Raw genomic sequence first — 27,049 nt, 5'->3', positions numbered from 1 at the left:
TTGTACCATTCTGCTGGGAATCCATCTGGGCCTGGTGTTTTATTATTTTTCTGTTTTTGAATTGCCTGTTTCACTTCAATTTTTGTTTTTTGTTTTGTTAGCATTTCTTTCATCTCTTCCGGTATTACTGGGGATTCTTCTCTGTTTAAATATTCTTGTATTTGTTTGTCATCTATTTGTTCCCCCTTATATAACTTCTCGAAATATTTATGTACGATCTTTTTTTTCCTTCCATTGTGTGTTGTAATTCACCCATTTCCTCCTGGAGTTGATATATTAATCTTTTTTCTCTTTCTTTTCTCAATCTATAGGCTAGCCACCTCCCTGATTTGTTTGCTTGCTCGAAAAATTTTTGCTTCGTTAATTTTAAGTTTTTTACTATTTCTTCCTGGACTAATATGTTTAATTTGAGTTTCGCTAGCATCCACTCCTTCCTAATTTTGTCACTTTGTGGTTTGTCTTGGAGTTCTTTTTCTAGATTCTCAATTTCCTTCTCTAATACTTTCTGTTGTGCCCATTTTTCTTTATTTCTTTTTGCTGAGTAAGCTATAATGTTTCCTCGTGTATAGGCTTTCATAGTGTCCCATAGGTTTTGTATTGATGTCTGTTCTTTTGTATTTTCTTTAAGAAATAGTTCCAACTCACTCTTACACTTTTGGATAAATTCTTTTTTTTTTTTTTCCAGATTTAATGTCCATCTTCGTCTAGTTTTTTCCCCCACTTTCCAGGTTATTTTAATGGGATTATGGTCTGGCCAGGTGTTTGGTAGTATTTCAATTTTATGTACTTCTGCCCCAATTTCCCCGTTCATCCATGCCATGTCGATCCGTGACCATGATTGGTGTGGATTTGAATAGAAGGTAAATTGTTTTTTATTTGGTTCCATTTTTCTCCAAATGTCTATTAAATTTAGTTATTCCATCATCTCCAAACACATTGTTAGTAGTATTTTTTTTTATTTTTAGTTTTTTTGTCACTTATATAGTCTTTATTGCTATCTGCTATGGCATTATAGTCTCCTATTATACAAATGTTTCTTCCTCCAATTTCTCTAATTTTTTCATGTAATTTTTTATAGAAGTTTTTCTGGTCTTCGTTTGGGGCATAAATTGCCACCAGAAATAGTAGTTTTTGGTTTATCCATATTTCTAATATTAATATTCTTCCCCTTGGATCTGCATAGATTAAACTTGTCTTTATTCTCTCTTTAACATAAATTGCTAATCCTTTTCTTTTTTCTTCTGATGATGCTGTGTATAGTTTTCCCAGTTTCGGACATTCTAAGTATTTTATATCTTGTTGCTTGATATGTGTTTCCTGTAGGCATATTATGTCTGCTTTTTGTTTTGTTAATTTTGCCCAGATGTGTTTTCTTTTTGTTGGTGAATTTAAACCATTGACATTTACAGATAATAGTTGGATTTCTTCTTCCATTTTCCTGAATCTCTACTTATCCTTATTTTTATTTGCCTCTAGTTTCTTTTTGACTTCTTGTTTTTGGTCTTACTTCCTCTTCTTTCTGTTGTTCTTCCTCTTCCCTGTTACGTCCAGCCTGTCTTCCCTCCATTGCCTTTTGTTGTCTTTTCTCCTTTCTTCTATATTCTATCTCCTCTTCTGTATTTTGCCTTTCTTCCGGATACATTAATTGCTCGTATAATTCCTGTGCTTTTTCAAGGTTGTCAATTTTGATTCTCTTCTCCTGCCATGTTACCAACATCCCCTCTGGTATTAACCATCTGAATAGTATCTCCCGCTTAATTAATTGCATCGCCAGGAATTGGTAGTCTCTTCTCTGTTCCCTCACTCTTCGTGGGATTTGTTTTAGTATTAGTATCTCCTTCCCCTTGTACATCATCGGTTCGTCTCTTGTCATTTTATATAGCATGTCTCTCACTTTTTTCCTCGCGAACCTGATGTGCACTTCTCTGGGTAGTTGATGTTTCCTCGCATAGTTGGTGGTAACTCTGTAGATGTCGTCCAATTCATTTATGATCTCTTGCTTATCTCTGTTTAAAGTTTCTGCAATTAAGCTGGACATTATCATGGTTAAGTCTTCATCTTTTGCCTCTGTCACATTCTGGAAGCGAAGGTAGAAAGCTGCTCGGTCCATCTCCATGTGAATAAGCGATTCCTCTAGATTTTTGTTTGATGCTTTCATTTGTTGTTCAACCTGGTTTATTTTTATTTCTGTCTATTCTGTTCTTTTTTCTACTTCTGTTATTGATTGTTCATTTTTTCCCAATGCTTGTTGTATGGTTTCCATTTTATCATCTAATTTCTGTATGTCTTTCTTGACTTCGCTTTTCATTTCACACATCTCTGCTTTCATTTCATTCATATCTGTTTTCATTTCATCATGGTTTTTTGTTGCTGTTTCTTGGAGTTTTAGCATAGTTTCTTGAATGGTTTGCAGCACTTTCTGTATGTTTTCAGTATTCGACCCCGCATTTGTTTTTTCTGTTTCATTCATTTCTTCTACTGATCCTTTGGGTGTTGCGGGGGGGGCGTGGATCCCCTTGTTGTTGGATTTATTGCAGGGTTGATGTTAGTCTTTTTACCAGTTCTTAGTGCTGTTGACGTTATATTTGCCATTTCTCTTATAGTTTTATCTTGTTTTGAAAGTATCTTGTATATATTGTCCCAAATTGGCATTCAATCTTTCCCACCCCTTTTTTTCCCTTGTATTAGTATGTCCACAGTAATCTTAACATACTATATAAATTTTAAATAATACAGTATAATAGTACTAATATACAATAATATCTAGAGGTGTTAGCAGAAGGGGTTATATAGGCAAGGAGGGAGGATGGGAGGGTCTCAATGTTTGTTCATATTAACATCTACAATGCTATATTTTAAGTACTTCAGTGCTTAGATTGTTCCTTAATAATATTGAATTTTAACATAGCATAGGCATGTAGCATAGGTATAATTTATCCAAATTTATCCAATCTTATTATAAATAAATAGAGCTATTTATCTAAGGATTTAATAAACTCTTATTTGGATTAAAATTTGGTTCCAGAACTGAAAAAGAATATGGTGTAAACAAAGGAAACTAGGGAAGAGAAGTAGAAGAGAAACAGTGCAACAGCGACATCTTCTGGCCAGAGCAAAACCCAGAGGGGGAAGTGTGAAAAAGTAGAGGGAACAAAGTGTGGATTAGAAATTAATCCTGAACAGTATATTGGAAACAATGTTACAAGACTATCATAAGAATTAAATAAATTGTCTGCACCTGGAATTTGTTTACTGAAAAATTTACAGAGAAAGAGAGTGGAAATAGTGTACGCTGTAAACACTGTATCTCTTTGATTGGATACAGACACTAGTGGCTGTATAATTGAGCAACTGGAATTGTGGAATAATAGAAATTGCTTAAAAGATAAAAGAAGAATTCAACATCTCAGCTTTTAACATCTTTCCCTGTAGATCAGTGGTTCTCAATCTTCCTAATGCCTTTAATACAGTTCCTTATGTTGCGGTGACCCCCAACCATAAAATTATTTTCGTTGCTACTATGTAATTGTAATTTTGCTACAGTTATGAACCGTAATGTAAATATCTGATACGCAGGGTGTATTTTTATTGCTATAAATTGAACATAATTAAAGCATAGTGATTAATCAAAAAACAATATGTAATTATATATTGTGAAATAGTTATTTCTAATTACAAATAAATGAAATTTTGTCTTGAAGCATGGTGTAGCACAGGGGTCGGCAATCTTAAACACTCAAAGAGCCTTTTGGATCCGTTTCCCACGGAAAAGAAAACACTGGGAGCTACAAAACATGGGTGTGGCCAACTCAACATCACTCCTTCTCAGTCACATGACATCCCCCCTCCAGACAAGCCTACCCAGGTTTCATGGCTCAGTGTTTTCTGTGGAAATAGGGTCTCTCTCACTCCTCTCCCCCTCACTCTCATTTCTGATTTTCTCTAATTTTCCTCTCCCTTTCTCTTCTTTCTTTCTTTCCTTCCCTTTCCCTCTTTCTTTTTCTTTCTTTCTCATTGAACATGATAACAAATCTAAAATAAAGTTATTAATTGTAGGAAATTGCTTCTCTGTCATCTTTTCATAGTGAACTCTAAGTTGATACCGTGTTTCCCCAAAAATACGACAGGGGCTTATTTTCTTTTGCCCCACGAAATATGCCCTTGGGCTTATTATCAGGGAGGGCTTATTGTTTTGGGGCTGCCGGGCGGCTGCTCCCTTGTGAACTGGCTCCCGAAGAGCCGGGCACAGCCTCAGGGGCGAAGCAGCCATGAGGTAACCATGCTCACGAGCAGCCGCCTGGCAAATCCCCTCTCCAGCCGGGAAGAGCGTCATTCACTGACCTAGGGGGTAATCGCTAAGGTGCCAAGCCATGTGGCGCTCTGCCCACCCTCCAGCTCCCGCGGCTTTGCACATTCGGGATACCCCCTAGGTCAGTGCATGGAGCTCTGCCCAGCTGGAGAAGTGGGTTGCGCGAGCGCCTGTTCCGCCCGCAGCTTCACCAAGCACTTGCGCAGCTCTCCCAGGCCACCGCCGCTGGCTGCTGCTGCCTGCCGCCGTCCCGCCGCCGCCCCGCCGCCGCCCCGTTCCGCTCCGCGCATAACTTCCAAATCCAAAACTCGGGGCCGAATGTTCCAGTATCGGACGCTCTAGGAGTGCTCTCTATGGTGGGCTGGCTGCCGGACAGAGAGTCTTCGGGACAGAGTCTTCCAGTATCGCCCACTCTAGGAGTGCTCTCTATGGTGGGCCGGCTGCCGGACAGAGAGTCTTCCGGACAGAGTCTTCCAGCAGCCAGCCCACCATAGAGAGCACTCCTAGAGCGGCCGATACTGGAACACTCGGCCCCAAGTTTTGGATTTGGAAGTTATGCGCGGAGCGGAATGGGGCGGCGGCGGGGCGGCGGCGGGCAGCAGCAGCCAGCAGCGGTGGCCTGGGAGAGCTGCGCAAGTGCTTGGTGAAGCTGCGGGCGGAACAGGCGCTCGCGCAACCCACTTCTCCAGCCGGGCAGAGCTCCATGCACTGACCTAGGGGGTATCCCGAATGTGCAAAGCCGCGGGAGCTGGAGGGCGGGCAGAGCCCCACATGGCTTGGTACCTTAGGGATTACCCCCTAGGTCAGTGAATGGCGCTCTTCCCGGCTGGAGAGGGGATTTGCCGGGCGGCTGCTCGTGAGCATGGTTACCTCATGGCTGCTTTGCCCCTGAGGCTGTGCCCGGCTCTTCGGGAGCCAGTTCACAAGGGAGCAGCCGCCCGGCAACTCTCCCCTTCGGCCAGGCAGAACGCCACTCCCCAACCTAGCGGTATCCCGAAGGCAGAAAGCAACGTGAGCACTCCCCCCCCAGCTCCTGCGACTTGGCGCTTTCGGAATAATGCTAGGTCAGTGAGCGGTGCTCTGCCTGGCCGGAGGGGGGGTTATTTTTGGGGGTGGGCTTATATTTTTGCCCACGCAAAAAATGTGGCATGGGTTTAGTTTCGGGACAGGTTGTATTTTCAGGGAAACACGGTAGAAGCTGGCAAGATTGTACTAACAGCAATAGGATATATATATTGATTTCTTTTGCATTTGACAATATAATACGTTATCCAAAATTATAAATAATCTTATTTTCAGCTGCATTTTTGGGGGGGCATCTCTGTTATTTTCTTTTAAAAAAATCAGACTTGCTTCCAATTTGTGCCTTCTGGCAAACTGCAGTTTTCTTGGCAAGAGATCTAGCTTGCCATTGCTTTCGTCATAGGTCTGAAAAAGTTAGTTTCTTTCTTTCTTTCTTTCTTTCTTTCTTTCTTTCTTTCTTTCTTTCTTTCTTTTCTCCTCCTTTCTTTCCCCCTGATTTTTCCCCTCTCTTTTCCCACGCTCTCATTCTCCTCTTTCAGCTCTCTTTCATTTCTTTCTCCCTCTCCCCCTTCTCCCTCTAATTTGTTTCCATCTATTTTTCATCTCTCCCACTCTCTCCTTACAGCCCTCTTTCATTTCTCTCCTCTCTCTCTCTCTCTCTTTCTCCCCTTTTCTCTTTCATCTGGATTGAATAAATAAAATAAATAAAACTTGGGGGGAGGGGAGAATATCCTGATCTAGATGAAAACCAGATGCTGGGAATGGAAAATTTTCTTGCACTGGCCAGTTTCTATTTCAGTTAGTACTATTATCTTAAAATGAGGCCAAAGAATATTTGTTCTACTCATCTCATTTCCATTTTTATAAAGTCCAAACAAAAGCAACGTCAATCATAATCTATAAGAAAAGGCATAGCATTTCTAAACACACTTCAAACTTTTCTATGATAGGAAAAGCACGGTAAAAGAATTAATAATAGGTAAAAATAACTTCCAAAAAGGAATTCAGTTTTCACATGTGCAAATTATAATTGATTATTATGGATCTGTGAATTATTGTGATATAATAAAATTACGCAGACAAGCTAAAATTTAATCATATACAGCCATCAATTTTATCTCCCAGATCTCTCTTACCTGTGTAGAGAACCAATCCATGTTTTTATCATGATCGATGGGCATAGGAAGATGACTCGTCTGTGATATCCATGTAAATATAATACTCTCAAGAACACTGAGAGACAGAAATGAGGCAAAGTCAGGCAAATTAGGCAAAGTGAAACTATATCTACACAAACAAGCCTTTAAGTAGAATAGTGGGACAAATTTATTCGTTTGTTTGTTAGGCTTAGAATACAAGACATTTACTAGACCTAATGATGCCTTTCTATGGAAATCAATACATTTCTAACACTCCTCCAGTGACAATGAGCCAGATTCAAACCAAAGATCAGGACCCCCAAACTTTCTGAGTTGGTGGACAAATTTGGAAGGTTGACCAGATACCGTGGAAACTGATCCCAAATGGAGACTACAAAGTGGCTTGGCTTTATTCCAGATAGCTATTATAATGGCAATGGTAGAATTGAAGCCAACACATATGGAAGTAAGGAAAATGATAATCTAAAGCCGGGATGGTGGACTTATAGTACGGTGCCACAGGTGGCATGCGGAGCCATTTGTCAGGCCATTCGAGGCGTTGCCCTGTCAGCTGGCCAGCGTGCATGTGCGCGCTGGCCAGCTGAGTTCAGCCTTTTTTAAAGCCATTTTTCACCCTCCCCAGGCTCCAGAGGCTTTATAGGAGCCTGGGGAGGGTGAAAACAGCCCCCCCCCCAAGAGGCCCTCTGGAGGCTTCAGGAGTTTCCTTGAAGCCTCCGGAGCGCAAAAAACGGGCCCTATGGGCAAACAGGAAGTTCGGGAATGGACTTCCGGTTTGCTCGTAGTGTGGTTTAAGCCCTCCGGAGGCTTCAGGGACTTTCAGGAGGCTTCCCTGAAGCCTCCAGAGGACTAAAAAGGACCCTACAAGCAAACCAGAAGTCACTTCTGGTTTGCTTGGATGGTCAGTTTAAGCCCTCCAGAGGCTTCAGGGACCTTCAGGAGGCTCCCCTGAAGCCTCCAGAGGACTAAAAACCACCCTATGTGCAAATCGGAAATGGGGGGAGCACCTCTCTTGCGCAAATGTGCACTGGGTGATCATGCATTGCATTATGGGTGTGGCACGCCCACGCATGACCCCTCCTGCATTTCCCCCCCCCCCTTATGGCACGCGAGCCAAAAAAAATTGCCATTGCTGATCTAGAGAATAGTCAGGGTCTGGGAAGGGATAGTGAAACACAAAGAAAATAGTATATATGATGAACAGTACTTCAAAAGAAAGAGGTATCCCAAAACACCCTTGAATCCCAATATGGGGTTGAAGGCAAGAAAGAATCGGATAAAATATGCCAGAGCCCATGCCATTTCCTGTAGAAGAGAAGAGAAGGAATGAAGATTAGAATAGCATCTTTCCTTGCTCCAAGTAGACACCCTACATGGAATCTTACTCAGATCCAGATGTATATCTTCTGGAAACTCTGCTCTGTTTACTGCCCATTTTGACAAAACCAGTTCTACCCTGGGTTCTTTTTTAACGGATTGACAGATTTAACTGATTGAAAAGAGCCATAGAAAAAATTCACTAGACAAGACTGAGTATGCTTGTGGTTTTTTTTTTAAGTACAATATTTTGAGCTTACGTCATTCCAGAAATGATAGAGATGGAGAGAAGTTTCTTTGCATGTTGTTATTAGGGTTTTTTTAATTAGTCAGGGAAGACAAACTTTTTATGTAGTGATTATCAATACAAGAGACCAGGTGTGTGTTTAAGCACCAGTGTTGCTGTGCATGTGGACCTGTTTGAGCTCATAAAAAACATTATTTTCAATAACTGATATGTTTATGTGATATCAGGTGAGAATGTAGAGATTTTATTAATTTTGATTATCCCACAAAATTTCAACCATTTTTAATTTGTGTATTGACAATAGTGCATGGCAAATTCCCATTTTAAGCAAGGCTGGAAAAGTCTTGTCTCCCATCTTCTATATTAGAAAAAAATAAGTCCAAACCCATTTACAATCCCTCTAGATATTTTTTTTAAAAAAAGATGAACCATAACTTTATAGTTGTATTCAAGCCACCATAAATCATTTTTAATCAAAGCCCTCATAATCACAATGTCAACTTCTAAAGCATTGCCATGACTATTATCAGGCTGGCATGGAGGGAGAAATTCCATGCATGCCTTCGGCCAGAGTCGGATCTCATGTCTACAGCCTAGTTGGAGAATATGAGTTATGATGCAGGACAGAAGGGAGGGGATACAGGGGTAAAGTTCAAACGCAATTAAGTGAAAGCAGTTTTGGCTCCACAGGAGTCCACGCCAGAATGTCGATCCCAATAAATGATTGGATTTCTTTTGAACTTTGTCTCGAGGCTCATAAATTAATTTGGCCGTCTTCTGGGAACTTCACACACTACTTGAGAAAACTAGATTGTAATTCTTGTACATTCTTAGTTCAATCAATGTTATTGTCCAGTTGCCTCTAATGTTTCCCCAACATGCCTTCTATATATTTATTTTCCCAGGCAAAAATTGAATGCCTTCTTCATAAAAGGCCTTTTGATAGTCAGCAATAGTTTATCTGAAAGCACTTTGGAATTGGCATTGATTTTCCCATTAACAATATCCCCATGCAAATTTTTATAAGCGTCTAAAATGGTTTAGCCTTTTCAAATCCTCTTAAGGAAATAAAATTCTAAACCTAGAAATGTAACATGGGGGGAGGGGTGTCTCAGTATTTTAATATTTAATATTTGGTAGGGATTATTTGTGTACTCACCCTCCAGAGCTTGCGTTGGAATATAAAGTACAATGAGTAAACTTGAAAAGTTGGCACTACGATCAGTGGCAATGCTGGAGAAGGAAACAAGATGCATATAACCATTAACTGTCCTTTCTAAACATAAAAGAAGCAACAACCACACTCCTGAAATGATTTGTATCTACCATTTTATTTAACAATTATAATTGTACTTGAGAATCTCATCATCAAAAATAAATCAACTCCAAAACTTCTATGTGGCAGACACTGCCTGAATTGTGCCACTCAAACTATTTGTGCTGCCTCCATTAGAACCAATTGACTAAAATACACTTGAATGAGCTAAAGGAAACTCTGTTATTCCTTGTGATAAGTGGACAATACTATCTTACTCCATTCAGATTTATTTAGAGGAAAGCCCTGGTAAATCCAGTGAGACCAGCTCTGAAGTGTTTATATATTCATTCATAAGAGACATCTTGTAAAACTGCCCATCTTGTAAAATACAATTCTGGGTGACTTACAACAATATAAAAACTAGAGACAGGGCAAGCTACTAGTATATATAAAGAGAGCAAACCCCACTACCTTCTTGCACCGATGATGTTACCTAATTGGGTAATGAAACATCTGCAAGGAGCACCAAGGACCCCACAGTTCCACCCCAGCTACAAATATTATCTTCTATTGGAATCACTTGAATAAAAGACATTTTTCCTTCAAAAGAGGGGAGGGATTAATAGTCCAGAGGAAAAGAAGCATAGAGGCACAACAAGGAAAGTTGCAAATACTTTATTTGTTGGCCAATAGCAGAAAAGAAAATGAGAAGGAATTCCAAAGACAGGAATTAAGGGAGAACAGTGTTTGTAAGAAGAAAACATTATTATATAATAGTACCACAGAATACGATATTGTAATAGAGTATAATAACTTCAATCATTATAAAAATTGTAATTAATGTAACAATATAGAACTAGCAATAGAATAAAATATGAAGTAGAGGCAATAGAATACACGCTTACACCTGTAAGTTACACATTTTGCTTTTATATCTTGGGTTTCTTTCAAAATAAAATATCTCTGTATCGATCATAGGAAGGTATGTTTTTTTTAAAAAAAACTTGTTCAGAGTCCAATGCTTTAGTGGTTCTTGAGACTCAGACTCAACACTCAATCTAATTGAAGATAGTTTAAAAAATACTTATGAGAGGTTTCCTCTGACCTGCTGTAAGCAGTTAGCTGTGGTGCCTACCAGCTTGACTGGCTTCAAGAAAGGATGGAGCTCATGGAATTCATAAGATTCAATGGCTATTAGCTTGGATGGCAGTGTGGTAGCTTCTGAAGGCCATCTGAAGGAAGACCAGTAGATTTCCTTGGTTGGTTATTGTGAGAATGGACTGCTGAACTTGATGGGCCAAGGGTTAGATCCAGCAGGCACCATTTATGATCTTATGAATAAAGCAGTTTCAAAAAGAAAAACAACTGCTGGTGAAGAGGTTGGACTATATTCTCCATTATGTTCCTCTCTCTCTTCCATGGAAATTTTCTTCCACAGTAATTTGATTTATGGATGCTCCTCAGTTGTGTCTATAGAGCATCAAATAATTGAGCAGTTGCATGAGAAAGTGCAATACCCTCTCCAGCTTGTCGTGCCTCTCTTTGCACTGTTTAGGCATAGTCTGTTTCTGAAGGTATGGACTGAGAATCAGGATGCCTCCCTCCACCTTAAATATGTATATTAAACTCATGGGAATCTGTGTTTTCTCAGAAAGGAAAGATTTCCTCCTCATTCTCTGCAATGTTCTGTAGTTGCTACTACTGCTCTTCACCTTCCCTCCTCCTCTTTATCTTATAATTATCATTTATCTTAATAAGAGTTGTTCTTAATCTAAACTGTGCTGGGGATTATGTACAATGCATATATATAATCTGCCCCTGAGCTCATGGTTGAAAAGATAAGAGTCCAAAGATGATGTGAAAATGTTTTTTTTTTTTTTTTGACAGAAGAAAAAGTTCATTTGGAGTTTAACAGGAGGTAGGGGGAGAAAAGATACTCACTGAAGAAAAAATACTTGTGCTGATAGTTATAAGGCATGTATTTCTTTTTCTGCAAACCCAACTGTAAAAGAAAGGCATGAAAGAAGCAAATAACTTCCAATAGGTAATTATAACTTAAGGCTCCATTTCTATAACATCCTTTTCATCTGCTCTGTGAAATAAATTCTCAGGCAGGAAAAAAGCAGAAAAAAAAGTGAGATGTACATAGCTGTCACAATAATAAATTGTAATTGTGGTAATTAGAATAGATTGCAGTCTTTATTTTCAAAATTTCCAGGTGTAGAAACACATGGTAGAGTGAGATAGCTTTTAAAATTAAGCCCTGCAATAGAAATACAGAAAGAACAGACTTAAACTTAGATTTCTTAGTCAGGAAAGGAAGCTGTCCCTTTTGGTAGCAGAAACACTAGATAAACTTTTACTAATCTTCCCATTAGTAGAAGGCCCCAAAGGAAAGTATTACTGATGGACCTGGATCCGATGGGTTCAAAGTGTTCCATTATCCCAATATCAGCTCTTTAGCCACACCATCCTATAGCCACCAAAATAAATGTCCCGACTGGTTTCAGAAGAGGTGAATTAACAATAAAAAGGGAATCCAGGATCTCAGCTAAATAGGCAGCTTCTTCATTTTGATATTTTTACTGACTGCCACATCCTCAGAACCTCACAACCATCAGAGATAGAACATTTTCTACCAGTATTTCTGCTTGTGAGGCATAAGTAATTCTATATTTTGTTTGTTTGAAGTAACAGCCAAGGCAGAATATGCTTATCAAATCTGAAACACTCCACTGAGATAATTCACACAATAGTCAATCCAATCCATAACATTAACCAGAGAAAGAGCAAAAGGGAACAAACAAAGAGATGCTTAAGCTCCATATCACCCTCCATCTTTTAATCTATCCTATTCCTATCAGAGCTGCCAGGATTTTTGGACAGGAAGACAATCTGCTACTTTGCTTCCCTAACTCATCTTCTTGGGATTGCGATCACATGGCCATAAAAACTTGCTGCTTTCCTCAGAATCCTTTTGTACATGATTGTTCAGTCAATCCCGTGAGCTAATTCCCTCAATAATCCAGTTCATAATATTCAACTATAGCTATGAGCTACCATAGGAGAATCAGTTTTAAGGCATCAGGCTAGAAACTGCAAGATTGTGAGTTCTAATCTCTCATTGGACAATGGCACCCAGCCTTAGAAAGTAGGGGTCCATATCAGTGGTGGGATTCAAAGTTTTTTACTACCGGTTCTGTGGACATGGCTTTGTGGGCATGGCAGGGGAAAGATACTGCAAAATCCCCATTCCCTCCCCACTCTCAAAGTTCTGCTACCAGTTCTCCAGATCCTGTCAGAACTTGCTGGATACCACCTTTGGTCCATATAGAGAAATACACTTTTGTTATGGCCACCTTGGGTGAACATTTTGTCCAACCCTATTAATCTACTATCTCAGTGAGATCTGTCTTATCAAACGCTGCTAATAAATATAAATAATAAACCCAGTAGACTGTGTTCAACTCTAACAAATTGACAATGAAATGGCTTAACAGTTGCTGTTCTGAATGCTGATCTGAAAGGAGAGTGGCCAGGGTTCAGTAAAATCTGTTGTCATCTAAGCAGTTGCTTCTTACCTCCAAAGAAAGCGTTTCCCCTAATGACAAAATAAAGGGATGAAATGAAACATCTGGGTCCTTCTCGAAACAGTTGGGTTTAGCATGATGCTGGGAATGGTGCAAAGACCACCAATTAGCTGAAAGCCCCTGTAGAGGAAGAGGGAAAGAAAGCATTCAGGCTCTTGTAAAAGATTGCTTGACTATTTAGTGCTCTGCTTTGAAGAGGTAATGGAGAGGAGATTCCATTGAACCTTTGAATCGGATTTTCAAATAAGTTTGAGATGCTGAATCAGCTGACTTTGAATTATCTTGGAGAGGTTCAAAACAGTTTGAAGATTAAGTGCACTTTCTAACTTTGAAGAATCTCAAGCATTCATTGCATATCTGGACAAAACTGGGGGAATTTTGAAAACTGTAATGAGTTCCCTGACATTAACATGAGTAGGTGGCAAATGAGTTTTATCACCTTTCAAAACCCTGCCTGTCAAAGCACTGGAAGAGGTGCTGCTCTGCTATTTGTGTATTTAGAGAGATTCACCTGTGGGGACAAACAGAAAACAAAATAGAGACCTACATCTATTCTGCTCTGTCTCTCTTTTAATGAGTCTTGCTTTTTCTTGCTTCCATACCATTTTATTCTTATTTTTCTTCAACTCACCTGTAGTACAGTCCCTATTAGCTTTGGGTCCAGTATTTTCCTTCCTTTGTCACTGGCATTTAATCAGGCTTATTGATCAGGGAATTTTATCACTGGCATTTAATCAGACAAAAGCAGGTGAAAATAACACCTGACATGCTCATCAAATTTCACTGATAATTTTGATACAAAGATTTTAAAACTTAATACACAGATGACTTTCTGTCTGGAAAGAAACTTAATACACAGATGACTTTCTGTCTGGAAAGTCTGTGGGGGTAAGACACCCCAACACCCCCTCAGTGTGTGTGTGTGTGTGTGTGTGTGTCTGTGTCTGTGTCTGTGTCTGTGTCTGTGTATTCCAGCATCACTCTGGAACGCCGGGGCTGCTGAAATGAAAAGGAATGAATTATATTATAGTGTCAAATCATAGTACTTTTGAAAGTGGTAGTGTGCATTTTGGATTCAGGTTCTGTTAAGATACAGCCTGTTGTGCCTTAAAATGGCATCTACTGTACAGCACAGTGCAGTTGCCATGGTAACAGCTTCACAGTACTCCATAAGGGGGCTTCCTCTGGTAAGGGGTATTGGTTGTAAATAAATACCCAGGGAACTCCGGGTTATCAGCTAGTGTTAAATAGATTTGAAAATTCCTTGGATTTCATAAAATGGATTAAGAATATTATATCTACTACTAAAGTAAAATTTAATGACATTTTCTCCCACTTTCCCATAATTTAGAGAAACTAGACACGGATGTCCAGTTTCACCCTTGCTTTTTAATATCTGCATTAATTAATACTTCAATCAATATTTAATAATCAATGTAATTACTGATATTTAATCATTTTTGGTTTGTGTTACTAGACAACAGAGAAATATCTATGGAGTACTACATAACTCAGTTGAATACAAATGCCCACATTCTTTTGTTTATTTCAAAACCTCATACTGTTGCTTTAGTATTGATGCAAAATAACAGAATATTTTATTGTCCAAATCGGAATTGATACTAATAGGTAAAAATTGGGTTACCCATCACTAAATATCAATTCCATATTTAGACTGAATCCATTAAATATTTGACATACACGTATGTATGTATGTACGTACGTACGTACGTATGTATGTATGCATGCATGCATGCATGCATATACACCAAAGGATACAACATGTAAAATAAATAAAATTGGTGTTTCTTCAGATATCAATAGATGGAGATCATTAAACATTGCTCTTTGGGGAATAGGTGAATGCTCTCAAAATGTATGTTATTACCAGATAAATTTATATTCCGAGAAAAAATCCAGTTTAAACATCTGGAAAATATTTTCAGAAAATAAATTCATTTCCAAGGAGTTATTTGATTCTGAGAATATCTTTACAGGAAATCCAATTTCTAATTAATGAGGCAGGATTCAATTTTTAGAATCTGGAACTATAGTCAAGTATTAAATACTGAAAGCTAATAATTAGAGTAAATTTTCCAATTTAGGCAACCTTGGAATATACATATACAGCACTTTTGGTTGAATGGACAGTATTAGGATTTAAATATACAAAACTCTGGTACCTCTGGTTGGCTTTTGGTTAATTTGTGTGTTCATCTTGTTTATTATAACTGAAATTCCACTCTTGGTCTGCAGTTAATAATGATAGACAAACAAGTGGTATGATTTAACATAAGAGAACTCTCTGTGTTCTTTGAGAGGGAATGCAAAAATGAGAATCCCATGTGGCACCTCTGTTATAAATAACACAACACATTTGATATTTATTTTTTCATGTATATTTGTAATATTCCATATTCTTTCCCTTCATTTCCGTGGAACATTCTAAGAATAATATACCTTACTTACCTTTAAATGGCACATTACAAATTCTTGAAAATGGTGGTTCCATTTTGGATTACTGAAGACTGAAAGATGTCCCAAATCATGTTGTAGCCAGCCTGCTTGAGACTAAAAGAAAAGGGTGATTCGCTACAGAAGGACTACCTTTTGTGTCACTCCTACAACTTATATCCAATGGAAATCACTATGCAAGAACTGCTGGGATAGAAAAAATAAAGATTCATTCATTCTAGGATTTTTTTATTCAATCAAAGGGGCAGCCACCCAGAGAAGCATTCCAAACAGGATAGGCACAAGAAACCAATTCTACAATATAACCACAGATGTAATTGTATGCAACCTTCTCAAAGCGCATGACAATTGAATATGTGTTATTTTCTTTATAAAGAAATTATTTTAATTTGGTTGAAAGACAGTCTGCTGTAGGAAGACAAACTAGTGGAAAATGCAATTTTACCTAAAAATAAAGGCAAGAATATTACCTGAGCAAAGGTCATCAACACTGTGGCAATAAGAAAAGATGTCATAGATAGTCCAAAATACCACAAAACAAACCAGCCAGCAGCATCCAGTACTAAAATATGCAGAAGCATCAGGAAAAAGAACAATTGGTTTGGCTTGAAGAGTCCCATCTTTTTAACAGTGGACAGCAATTCCCGAAAATCTTCTATGAATAATTGCTATGGGAAACAATTCAGAAAATTTGCAGGAGTTTTGACTTTATGGATACAGCATAGCTAGCCAGTGGCATCAACAGTTAACATCGAGAACTCTTGGTGGAATTGCCCTCCAAATATCCTTTTCCTTCCAAACTTTTAATACTCTTTCAAAAACATTAAATGCGGAAGAAAACAAATGAAAAATGGTTGCATAAATAAACTATTTTTCTACTTAGTGACTGCTAGACAACTTAGAGCTCATGTTTGGGACACTAGAAATCAATGCCTATCTGTATTTAATAATCTTGGCAAAAAGCACTAATGGGGAAACAGAAAGAGGGGGGAGGGAGGGAGATATATATATGATTTCATGGTATAGCTTGGTATAGTTTGGTAATGTACCTACTAATCCTTGGTTGGAGAATTACTAGTTTTAACAAACCATGGCTGTTGTGTTATTCAGTACTATTTTTATTTCTATATTTATTGTAAACTATTGGCACATTACATTTATTTATAGAATATATTTGTACTATACTTAAATGTTTACTTAAATGTAGTGTTTCATTACAATTATAAAATATGCAATTAATATTATGAATTAATATTAATTACTATTTCTGATTAAATATTTATGGAACTCAATGGGGCTCTATTTACCTACTTTAATCGCTTTATACAGCTGCCCACTCAATAACTTTCAGCAGGTTACATCATTAGAAACCTATTGGCCTGAAGTCCCACCACAGGACATTCCCAAGCATGATCAAGGCTATTTCAGGGCTCTGCCCACGCCTGAAAGCTGACTGAAAAGGATCCAGATAAACCATTTTCTCTGGACTCTCTGAGGCTGCATTGCAATCACCTGCTTGTTAATCTTAAGAAAACAGGCTAGGATTAATTAGGCGGAGGCTGAGGAAGGCAGCCCAAAAGAACTGAGTTTACTTGCCCAATCTGATAGCCAACTACACTTTTAGAAATACCTTGGATCTTGTTTGGCAGAATCAGATGAAAAATCATTTGATGGGACATAAAATGAGGTTGCTCTACATCTGGAGGATGAAAAGGGTAAAACTGAGTACATTCACTCTACATTGGACACTAACTGGATATGTCTTGTTGAGATGACAGAAGCGTCATCATGGGGGGAGGGGTTGTTTGGACTCAATTTGAATCTGTGGATCCTAAAGAAGCAAACAGGGCTATCTCCATTTTACTCTCACTGTGGATTAGAGTCTTGCTTGCTTAGTGGAAGCAGACAGGGAGATGAGAGGAGGCCAAGCGTGAGTGATAGTGAAGACATCCTCCCATTATATTTGGGAAGAATCAATTGCGGCTTCAGAGCAATGAGGTGGAAAGTGGAAGGAAATGAAATGGCAGATATTAAGATCAGTTCATAATTTAAAGTTGGCTGAAGGAAATGGACTTTTACTGTTTTTATAAATGCCAAGAGACAATGCAGAAAGATTGAGGAGCACCTGATAAAATCAGTTCTGTTAACCTTAATAGCAGATCAGTTTTAATGACAAAAGCGATCTTTGAGTCAACCCAATAATAATTAAGGGTTTGCAGTTTAACACCATAAACCACTACCTCAATTTTCTGTCTCCCAACTTACATTTTTATTGGGTTCAAAGCTGGACTGATCAGGTGCCAATTCCCCAATCAAAAGTGATGCCATGTGCTTCCTTACTAGGGTCTTGTCAAGGTGAAAGGCTGTAAAAGGATCCTAAAGCCAAAACATAAAGAAAAAAAGGGGAAAATATTGTAATTAAGAACCAATTTAAAGTCAACCTGGAAGGAACATGTTTAGGCTGAGTGGTTATATTTGATTCTTATCTTTCTTCTCTCCAATTCAACGCACGACAGACATAATTCCCAGGAGGTGCTTGACTGAAGATATTGAAACACTTGCAAGAAATTAGCTCTGAAGTGTCATGATTATAATTATTAGTAAATGATTTTGGCTTCAAGTAAAGTCTGGAGCAACAGATGACAAAGAAACTGCAGTGTTTTGCAGAAAATATCAAAGACGGAAAAATGTATAAACCACATAATTTAATTGTTTAATACTTTCTTTCTAGAAAGTAGTATTAAGATAGTTTTTCTCAGCAATATAAACCAGTTTTACTGCTTTACTCTGCAAAGAGAATTCCTGCTTTTCTGCTCTCATTTTAATTTATTTATAGGTGGAACATGCACAATTTGCTTAGTTATGCATTAACTTTTATTTAATTTTAAAGTTGAGAAAAATATATACTTCTTTTTAAAGACATTAATAGTAAGTATAAACCTAAAGAATGTAAAATTTTCAAAAATACAATATGTAGACCAAGTAAACAAATGGAAGAATCTGCTTAAGGCTTTGAAAAATAAAGGGGAAATACAAAAAACAAATAAAAATAATGATTTGGATAATGACTTTCCAGTGGATCTAAAAAGAGGTCTGCTAAAGACTTGAAGAAGCCTCTGTGATACAACAAGAAAGATAACATCTGAATGAATTAAAAATGAAGAGTGTTCAAAGTAAAAGAAAGGAATATAAAGTTGCTCTGTTTGATCAAGATTAAAATAAAATATGCTTTTTGTAAATCGCTGGTACCTCTTTATGGGGCTTTGGTTAAAACCAGGACTGAAAAATTGATCATCTATTGTTATGCATATAGAAGGATAGGTTTTGGAAAAGATAGACATTAGTTTGTAATTTTATAGCAGGTAATAAGTTATCAAATTTCTTTTTACTTGGCATACTGAAGATATTAAATATTGCTCTTTTCTTTTTATTTCTTCTACTTCTTTCCCTTTTGTTTTTCTATTTTTTCTTTACATTTTTTAATGTATGGCAATGAAGACTCAATCATCCAGGCTAAAGGTGTTTAAAGGTGGAACTGGAACATGGAACTGGAACAAACTTTGTTAATCTGAGATGTTTCATTGCTAAGCCAAGCATCTTCATCAGTCAGAGTAAAAATTAGTTAGGCAGAGAATCATTGGAATGTACCAACTCTTGCCACACCCATTTCATTTGAATCTTGGCTCTCCAAATCTCAGATTAGCATGGCAGATTAACAAAGTTTGTTCCAGTTCCATAATTCAACCTTTAGTCACTTTTGGACTGGATAATTAAATCTTCATTGACATATATATTGCAACTCATTTCAGGGAGAAACACCTGAAATTGGTGCGGCAAGAGTTGATACATTCCAACGACTCTCTGACTTTGCCTAACTACCGGTAATTTTTACTCTGACTGATGAAGTTGTTTGGATGAGCAACTGAATATCTCAGATTAACAAAGTTTGGTCCAGTTGCCATGATTTAACATTTAGACACTTCCAATTTTTTAATTCTTTCTCTTTTTTATTTTTCTGAGTTTAATTTGTATTTGATTTTACTAGTATGCTGAAAATATTTATCAAAAAATATTTTAAAAATCAAAAAGTAAGTAAAAGGAACAGTAAAAAATAGGCTAATGTGCTTTGAAAGTGGGTTATAGCGACTGAGTGCAGTCTTATTTTTTAAATGATGATAAAATTATTATTATTTTATTCTGTTCAGTCATGTCCAATTCTCAGGGACTGATGGACAAATCCCTGCATTTTTTCTTGGCAAGGTTTTTCAGAAATGACTTGCCACTACTTCCTTCCTAGGGCTGAGATAAAGTGACTAGCCTAAGATCATCCAGTCAGCATCATGCACAAGGCAGCACTTGAATTCACAATCTCCCAATATCTAGCCTGATGCCACAATCACTACACCAAACTAGTTCCATGACAATTTTTGTGATTAGTTGCGAAGTCATGTCCAACCCATTGCGACACCATGGACACATAACTTATGTCTTATCTTTTTATTTTCTACATCCAGGTTGTTGTTGTGTGTGTGTGAGAGAGAGGGGGGGGATGTTTTGTTTTGTGAGCTCCTACTTGCAGTCCGTATTAACAGAGGCCAGATACTGGTTTTCCCAACTGACCGAAAAGGTGTATAAGTATGTGCATCTTCAAATAATCATGTGATATAGATTCAGTTTCTCTCTTTGCAAAAGGGGAGACAGATAGGATAGTATTGCATGACTGAACTACTGGCTCCTTGTTAAAGTTGTGTATGATTAATTAAAAACTTACAAATTGATTATTTGGCCAGCTGGTCTTCAGGTCTCTGCCATGCATGCCAGGGACACATGTGTGCATGTGCAGGGGGTGGGGTGTATTCATGGGGGGTGCTCACATTGCATTTTGGGGCTCACATGATGCCCTCATGCCCTCTTTTGGCTTCCAGATTGGCACAGGAGGCCTTCCAAGGCCAAAAGAGGGCACAGGGGGGATGCACATGGTCCTCCAACCTCATTTTGGGCCTGGAATGCCTCCTGCACCAATCTGGAAGCCGAAATAGGGCATGAGGGCATTGCATGAGACCCCAAAATTCAATGGGAGCCAAAACAGGGCGCAAGAATTGCAGGCTACATATGCAGGGGGATGGGAGCATGGGGGGGGTGTCACACACACATACATAGGAGTGGGGCACATGCAGGTGGGTTGTGCATGCATTGAATTATGCGTTTGGGCATGTTGTCACACATGCACGTGTGTGCTTTTGGCACATGAGGACAAAACGGTTAGGCATCACTGGCATAGCGTATATCAGGAATAATATGTCCTTGTGAATGTAAAAGAGAAAGAAAGAATCTCTGTGCTGATTTCACTGCACCATTTTGTGGGTAGGATTCCTGTTTTATTTCTCCCACTTCTATTTAAATTAACAATGGGATTTACAAGGTTTGGTTCAGTCCTTCAGAGTTGGGAAAATCATAGACTCATAACACAATGGATTTTAAAAGGGACCATCCTCTCAAACCTCTCTTCTTATGTGTGATTCCTCCTTAATGGAAGGCTGCCTCGTCTCTGCCTGAAGACATCCAAAAAGGAAGCCCACATCTTTCCCTCAATCTGTGGTTCCATTCCCACACAACACTTGCTTCCTCCACATTAAGCCTGTTTACTCAGTCCCACTTAAGACTTTTCTTCTCTAGGCTCAACAGTTCAGTTTAACAATTCCTTCAACAACCACCCCACTCTCTGTTTGTGGCTCCTGTTCCAACTGTTTTGGACTTTTGTTAAAGTGTAGCTCCACAAACTGAGCAAAGAGCAGAATAAATGGAATGCTTTGTAAATAACTGAGAAAGCCAAATACTAGCAAAAAGAAAGTCAATATCTGCTTCATATAGTATAGAAAGACTTTTGAAAAGTGTTCAGAAAAATGGGAAGCCCAGAATCTCGTCGTCCTCATGAGAAACTTACATACAAGTCAGGAAGCTACAATACAGGCAGAACATGGCAAAACAGACTGACTCCAGGTTAGCAAAAGGGTACAAGGCTGTGTACTTGACCCTTATATTCAATTTATATGCTGAATATATATGAAGGGCAACTGGTTTTAACATTGGAGGAAGAAACATCAACAGCCTGTATTAGGCTGATAGCCCTACCCTGAAGCTGAATATACAGAAAATCTACAAGTTTTCATGATAAAAGTCAAAGAGCAGAGTGGAAAATGGGATTAAAATTAAATATATAAAGAAGACTAAACTAATTATAACCACGTACAATGACATTGGCAGTGAAGAGACTGAAAATGGCAAATAGAATCAACCCTGAACGGTAAAGGAACAAGCAATCAATAAATCTGACTAGCACCCAGTAGAGCTACCACAGAAGCCTTGGAAAAGATATTTAAATGCCGTGTCCATAGCTACAAATATTAGAATTGGTAAACTATGGTATTCCCTGTGACACTTTACGGGAGCGAAAGAAACTGGCCACCCGAGTCCTCGCCTCGTCAGCTGCCCCGCGCCTTACCGTGGCATCCTGCCCTGCATACGAGCTGATAGTCCGAGAGCCCCCCGGGTGCCTCCTGTGGAACCGGCTGATGTCATAGACTTTCCTGTCAATCACCAGCCAGCGCTCCCGTGACGAGTCTTCCTGGCCAGTGCGCAGCCCGATCTCTTCCCAGGTAAACCACCGCGAAGGGACGGACTGATCGGCCGCAGGATCACCCTCCCTCCTCCCTCTGATCCCAGTTTCTCCTTGCTGGGAAGCCATCTCCCCCCGACTGAGGCTTCGGGGAACTTGACACTGTCCTTTTCAGCACCATCGGGAGGGCGGACTGGGCGGGTCCTGGCGAGGGAGTTTCCTCCCTTCTCCGCCTTCGATTGGCCGACAAAGTTTCATCGACGCTGCTCTCGTGGGACAAACGCAGACTGAGAAACTCCCGAAAAAGCAAAACACACATCTTTCTGGCAGCTTAAGGGGAAGTGGAACTGACAGAGGCTTATCACTAATACACTACATCCTTATCTTGCAGTTGCTCAATACCTAAACTCAGATCAAATTTGTTTCTATCTTGGGAAATGTTTATTTCAGGGATTATGTATACTTTAGGGCTTTGCAGTTCTTCTGTATTTATTCTAATGGAGTGATTGCATTGCAACAGGCTCCAAGGTTTACTTTGGAAACCTAGAAAAAAACTTTTCAGAACAACTGATTGAAAATTGTGGACCATAGCTGGATCTCAGCTAATAGGACTTGAAAGAAATGTTTTTCTAAACTGTAAGAGAAAATGCTGAAGGATCCAGGAAAACTTGCTATAGTCCAAAAACAATTAAAACAGCCTGGTGACAGAATTTTATATGTTTAACGTTTTTCAGTAGGTCAACCTAAAATTTTATACACGGTTACAGCAGCAAAGTAGAGGGAAAGATAAAGCAATGAATGAAGTATCTGTTAAATCAGAAACCAATGGCTCATCAAACCTACCAACCTTGAGTTCTCACTAGAGACACAAATGATCAGGCTCAAATTATCCTATTTTGGACACATTATGCAAAGACCTAGGTCTCTGGAAAAGGAAGGAAAGAAAAGAGGATAACCAACATCAAGTTGGATGGACTCAATTTCATTGGCAATAAATGCATCCCTGGAAGTCCTGGAAGTCTTTTTTAGGGATCATGGAGAAAATATATATGTTCCCTAGAAATCAAAATCAATTTGATGGCATATAATCAATCATCAATGTTTCTAAATCTCGATGCACAATGGATTTTCTCAAAGCTTCCTTCTCTAAAAATCTGCTTTTTGGTACCAGCAGATGGGTGATTCAAAGACAATAAGCCAACAATAGGTTGGTACTGGTAAAGAATTGAAAGGATTCACTGCTCTGGCTTGAGAATGAAAATCTGACACCAGGACTTCCACAGTATCACTATCCCTGGGAATAGTCATTCTCTCTGCATTGGGAGACCTTAAACGTTTGAAGTATAATTAAATAAATAGCTCCCTGAATAAGAGACATTTACAGGCAATGGTTACTGAGTATCTTACTCCCATTTTCCTACCTGTCTTTCACTGGAAGGTAACAAATGGGATGTTTATGAAGGAAAAGAGAGCAGAAAAGAGGGAAGTCTGGAAACAAGTGAGGGTTGTCAGGAAAGGTTTTCTAATAGGTTAAAAATCAGCTCTTATAGAAACCCCTTAATGAAATAACCAAGTTTGTCCCAGACAGCCTATTTAAAGAATATCAAAAAATGAGTTTTCTCAAAGTGTATTTTCTAATTATTATTATTTTATTTCTCATAATTACTTATTTCCTCATGGAAGTAGTATGGTTTCTCTGGATGTCTCCTTTGAGCCATATCCCCCCTGAAGTGAAAACATTCCCATTTTTCTGCTTAGAGGCACCATCTTTCCGTTATTGCTTTGGAGCACTTGATCGTTGAATATAGCACTTTCATGAGTGCCAAGTAAGTTGTCTGGTCAACAAAAGCATTGGGAAAGAGCCTTGATTCTTTGCCTGGATTAGTTCATTGCCTTGCCTGCTAGAAAAAGGGATTATGTTGCAAAAGAAAAAGAAGGGAGAAGAAGGATTGAAGCAAATAATCCATGCAAGAAATTATTAAGGAATAGGAGAGATTCTCCAAGAAATGAAAGAAAATGAAGTATATGAAAACATTTTAGCAGGACGATGCTGAAGCTGATGCCGAACATAATGGGGGAACATTAAAACCTGACATTGACTATGTCAGCAGCTTATCATCTGATGCTAAAGCAGAAGCATAAGAGTACTCAGTAGCAATATAGTATGTTGGTGTATTCATGATGCTTCCACAGATATGCAGAAAATAATACTCAGCATAACTAAACTCATATGACAGAAAGCATTAGTTTTCCTGAAGCTATTGCCTAAATTAATGCTAAATGCTAAGAAGTTAATAACACATTTCATCTTGCTGAGAACAAATTCCTTTGAAACCGGTGGGGCTCACTGCTAGGGCCCCACTTTTCTGGGAGTTTAAATTCAGCAGGCACCCTTTGTTGGAGGGTGTGCTAAGCAAATGCAGACTATTTGAATATATACAAATATGCGGATTGCTATTTATATGGCAGAATGATATTCTTCTCAATATCATTGTCTTGACTGCATCGTGCAAGTTTAGCCCAACTATCAAATATAACTGCTGTTCAATCTCAATTTATGGAAAATGAATGCCTCACTTCTATATGAACTACACCTTGAAGAGAGGGAAGTACAAGAAACTCACATAGAGAGTGGATCTGAAAACTCTCTTTTATCTCTTAAAGACAGACTCTCATGTAACTAACCATAGGGCAGGCCAGAAATAGACACAGGGTCAGTAGGTGAACCACTTCTCCTTATTTATTTGTCATCATTTTCCAAAAGGTGACAAATGGTTAGGTGAAAAGAGAGAGTGCAGTTGCCAATAGCACTTTTGAGTGACATCCATACTTGGAATCTGAGTGATTTGCTGGAAGTTTCATTTTAAAAAATGTATATAGGGACCAGGACAAAACCTACAATTTATTCCATTTCATTTTATTTACATACATTTATATTTAAAAATAGTCCTTGAGTTACAAGTGTAATGGAGCCTGCCCTCTATGGTGGAAGGTCGAGACAACATTAAATGAACTGCCTCAAACAATGACCAGTCATCACTGCTTTCTCCAGGGCAGTGGTCGGCAAGCCGCGGCTCGCGAGCCACACGCGGCTCTTTACACATTTTAATGCGGCTCTTCTGTGTGCTGGGCGCCCGCTCCCCTCCCTCCTCTTGGGCACTTCAAAACAAGCGCCCCTTTCCCTTTTTTCTTTTCGACCCACAATGATTAGGGAGGATCCTGAAGTCGGGCGGGGACAAGAAGCAAGGAGGGAGAAAAAGAGACGGAGGCCAAGGAGCTTCCCCCCGCCCCCTCCCAGCAAAAATCTAACCGGGGAGCCGGGCGGGCAGTAGCAAATGCCCGCCCGGCTCCCCAGTTAGATTTTTGCTGGGAGGGGGCGGGGGGAAGCTCCTTGGCCTCCATCTCTTTTTCTCCCTCCTCGCTTCTTGGGGCTCCACCAATGGGGGAGCAAGACCCGCCCAGCGCCAGGCTTTGGGCTAACACAGAGGTCTGCAAAGTTGGCTGTTTTAAGACTGGTGGACTTCAATTCTCAGAATTCTGGGAGTTGAAGTCCACCAGTCTTAAGAGCCAATTTTGCAGATCCCTGGGCTAATATGATTGATGCCCTTGGTGGACTTCAATTCTCAGAATTCTGGGAGTTGAAGTCCACAAGTCCACAAGTCTTCAAGCTGTCAGGTTTGAAGACCCTGGGATTTTTTTCCTAAAGGGTTAGGGGTGCAAGGATCTTGTAACTTGACAGCTTTAAGACTTGCGTGCTTCAAATGCCAGAGTTTATTGAAACTAAAAACAGTGTACCATCCTATGTATTTTCGGTTTTAAAAATGTGGCTCTCAAAATAAATTTCAATCATGGTTTTGGCGAGATTTGGCTCAGTTGAAAAAAAAGGTTGCCCACCACTGCTCCAGGGCATTCGCTAAACAAATGCATGGAGTTATTACGTGGAGTTAAAGGGTGGGAGGCCTAGGGCAGGCACAAGCCTGTTTGTTTCAGGCCCTTCTAGGCCTACCCCACCCTGCAGGCAGGCCCATCACACAGCTGACTGTTTTTCTAAGGAAAAACAATGTGGAAGGAAAGCACTGTTTTCTGAGCTGATCAGCTGGCCCCCTAACAACTAGCCATAAGGAGACTACAAAGCTCTTTTGGTTTTTGCCTGGCTTGGCAGCCCTTGCATAAAAGGCAGCTTCAGAATGAAATTTCCAAAATATTTGTCTTGTTTAATCTCCTCCCTCCATCCCCTCCCCAAAGAAAGCTACATTTCTTCCCCCCAAAAAACCCTGGGAGGGACAGACCCCTCCCCCTCCATTACCCTAGTTAGGTGCTAAAACTAAACTCTGTCTCTGCTCTCCAATCTCTATCCCTTTTAAAAACCTTGTCTTGACTCTAGAGTGAAGAATAAAGGAATGCAGCGAGCAAGGAAATGAAATCTTCTGCCATTTCCCTCCCCCTCCCCTGAACTAAAAAAAGGTCATCTCCAAAAATTGTGCAACAAAAAAATGCAACTTTTGACTTTTGTCTGACTGCCTGTAGAAGGAGCCTACAGTTTGGCCTTTTAAGGGCTCTAGGATTAAGTGTTACTCTTTACAGAGCCTCCCTATGATAGGAAGCAACAGTAGCTGGAAAGAAAAGGGCCAATTGAAGGGCTTCACCCGCTGTCTCTTTCTCCCTTAGCTCTCAGCAACATGCAATGTTAACCATTCCTGGTTCAATGGCTGCTTCACTGGGCACCTGGACTTCCAGATTCAGTGAGTATAAGCTGGAGAAGAGACCAGGCCATAGAAATGTATGTGGGAGTGGGAGCCTTCAGGGCAGTCATGCATCACAGATTGCTGATGTTAAGCAGGTCTGCCATGTTTTGGACCTAGCAAAAGTTCTGGGATCATCACCTGACACCCTCTTTTCTTCTTGTAGCCTTTTCCCCAGCATGCCTTGACACAGTTATTACAAGGCGGCTCCTCTGATGAAATCTCTCTGTGCCAAACTCAGTTTTCCGTATGAGCCCATCCTCACTGCTTTTGCAGACGTAGTAAGTTCACAGCTGAAGGACACTCCTCATAGGA

The 27,049-nt window shown here is 39.4% G+C and overlaps 1 protein-coding gene across 1 annotated transcript in view; it reads right to left on the bottom strand.

Annotated features, from left to right (window-relative positions):
• Positions 1 to 22,121, bottom strand: part of LOC309382945 (acyl-CoA (8-3)-desaturase-like) — a gene marked incomplete at its 5' end in the record, with an annotated part of 29,288 nt that extends 7,167 nt beyond the window's left edge. The window contains 9 exons of the mRNA XM_081934935.1: positions 6,469 to 6,565; positions 7,697 to 7,794; positions 9,213 to 9,286; positions 11,253 to 11,313; positions 12,893 to 13,021; positions 15,371 to 15,472; positions 15,847 to 16,044; positions 17,642 to 17,752; positions 21,879 to 22,121. Of these exons, the coding sequence (XP_081791061.1) occupies positions 6,469 to 6,565; positions 7,697 to 7,794; positions 9,213 to 9,286; positions 11,253 to 11,313; positions 12,893 to 13,021; positions 15,371 to 15,472; positions 15,847 to 16,044; positions 17,642 to 17,752; positions 21,879 to 22,121 (1,113 nt within the window). The remainder of the gene's footprint in view (positions 1 to 6,468; positions 6,566 to 7,696; positions 7,795 to 9,212; positions 9,287 to 11,252; positions 11,314 to 12,892; positions 13,022 to 15,370; positions 15,473 to 15,846; positions 16,045 to 17,641; positions 17,753 to 21,878) is intronic.
• Positions 22,122 to 27,049: the final 4,928 nt, after the last annotated feature.

The sequence above is a fragment of the Natrix helvetica genome (assembly GCF_964273705.1).
Source record: "Natrix helvetica genome assembly, chromosome: 1".
In the NCBI taxonomy this organism is placed as follows: domain Eukaryota; kingdom Metazoa; phylum Chordata; class Lepidosauria; order Squamata; family Natricidae; genus Natrix; species Natrix helvetica.
The sequence above is the reverse complement of the archived record's forward strand: the minus strand, read 5'-3'. Positions and strand labels throughout refer to the sequence as shown.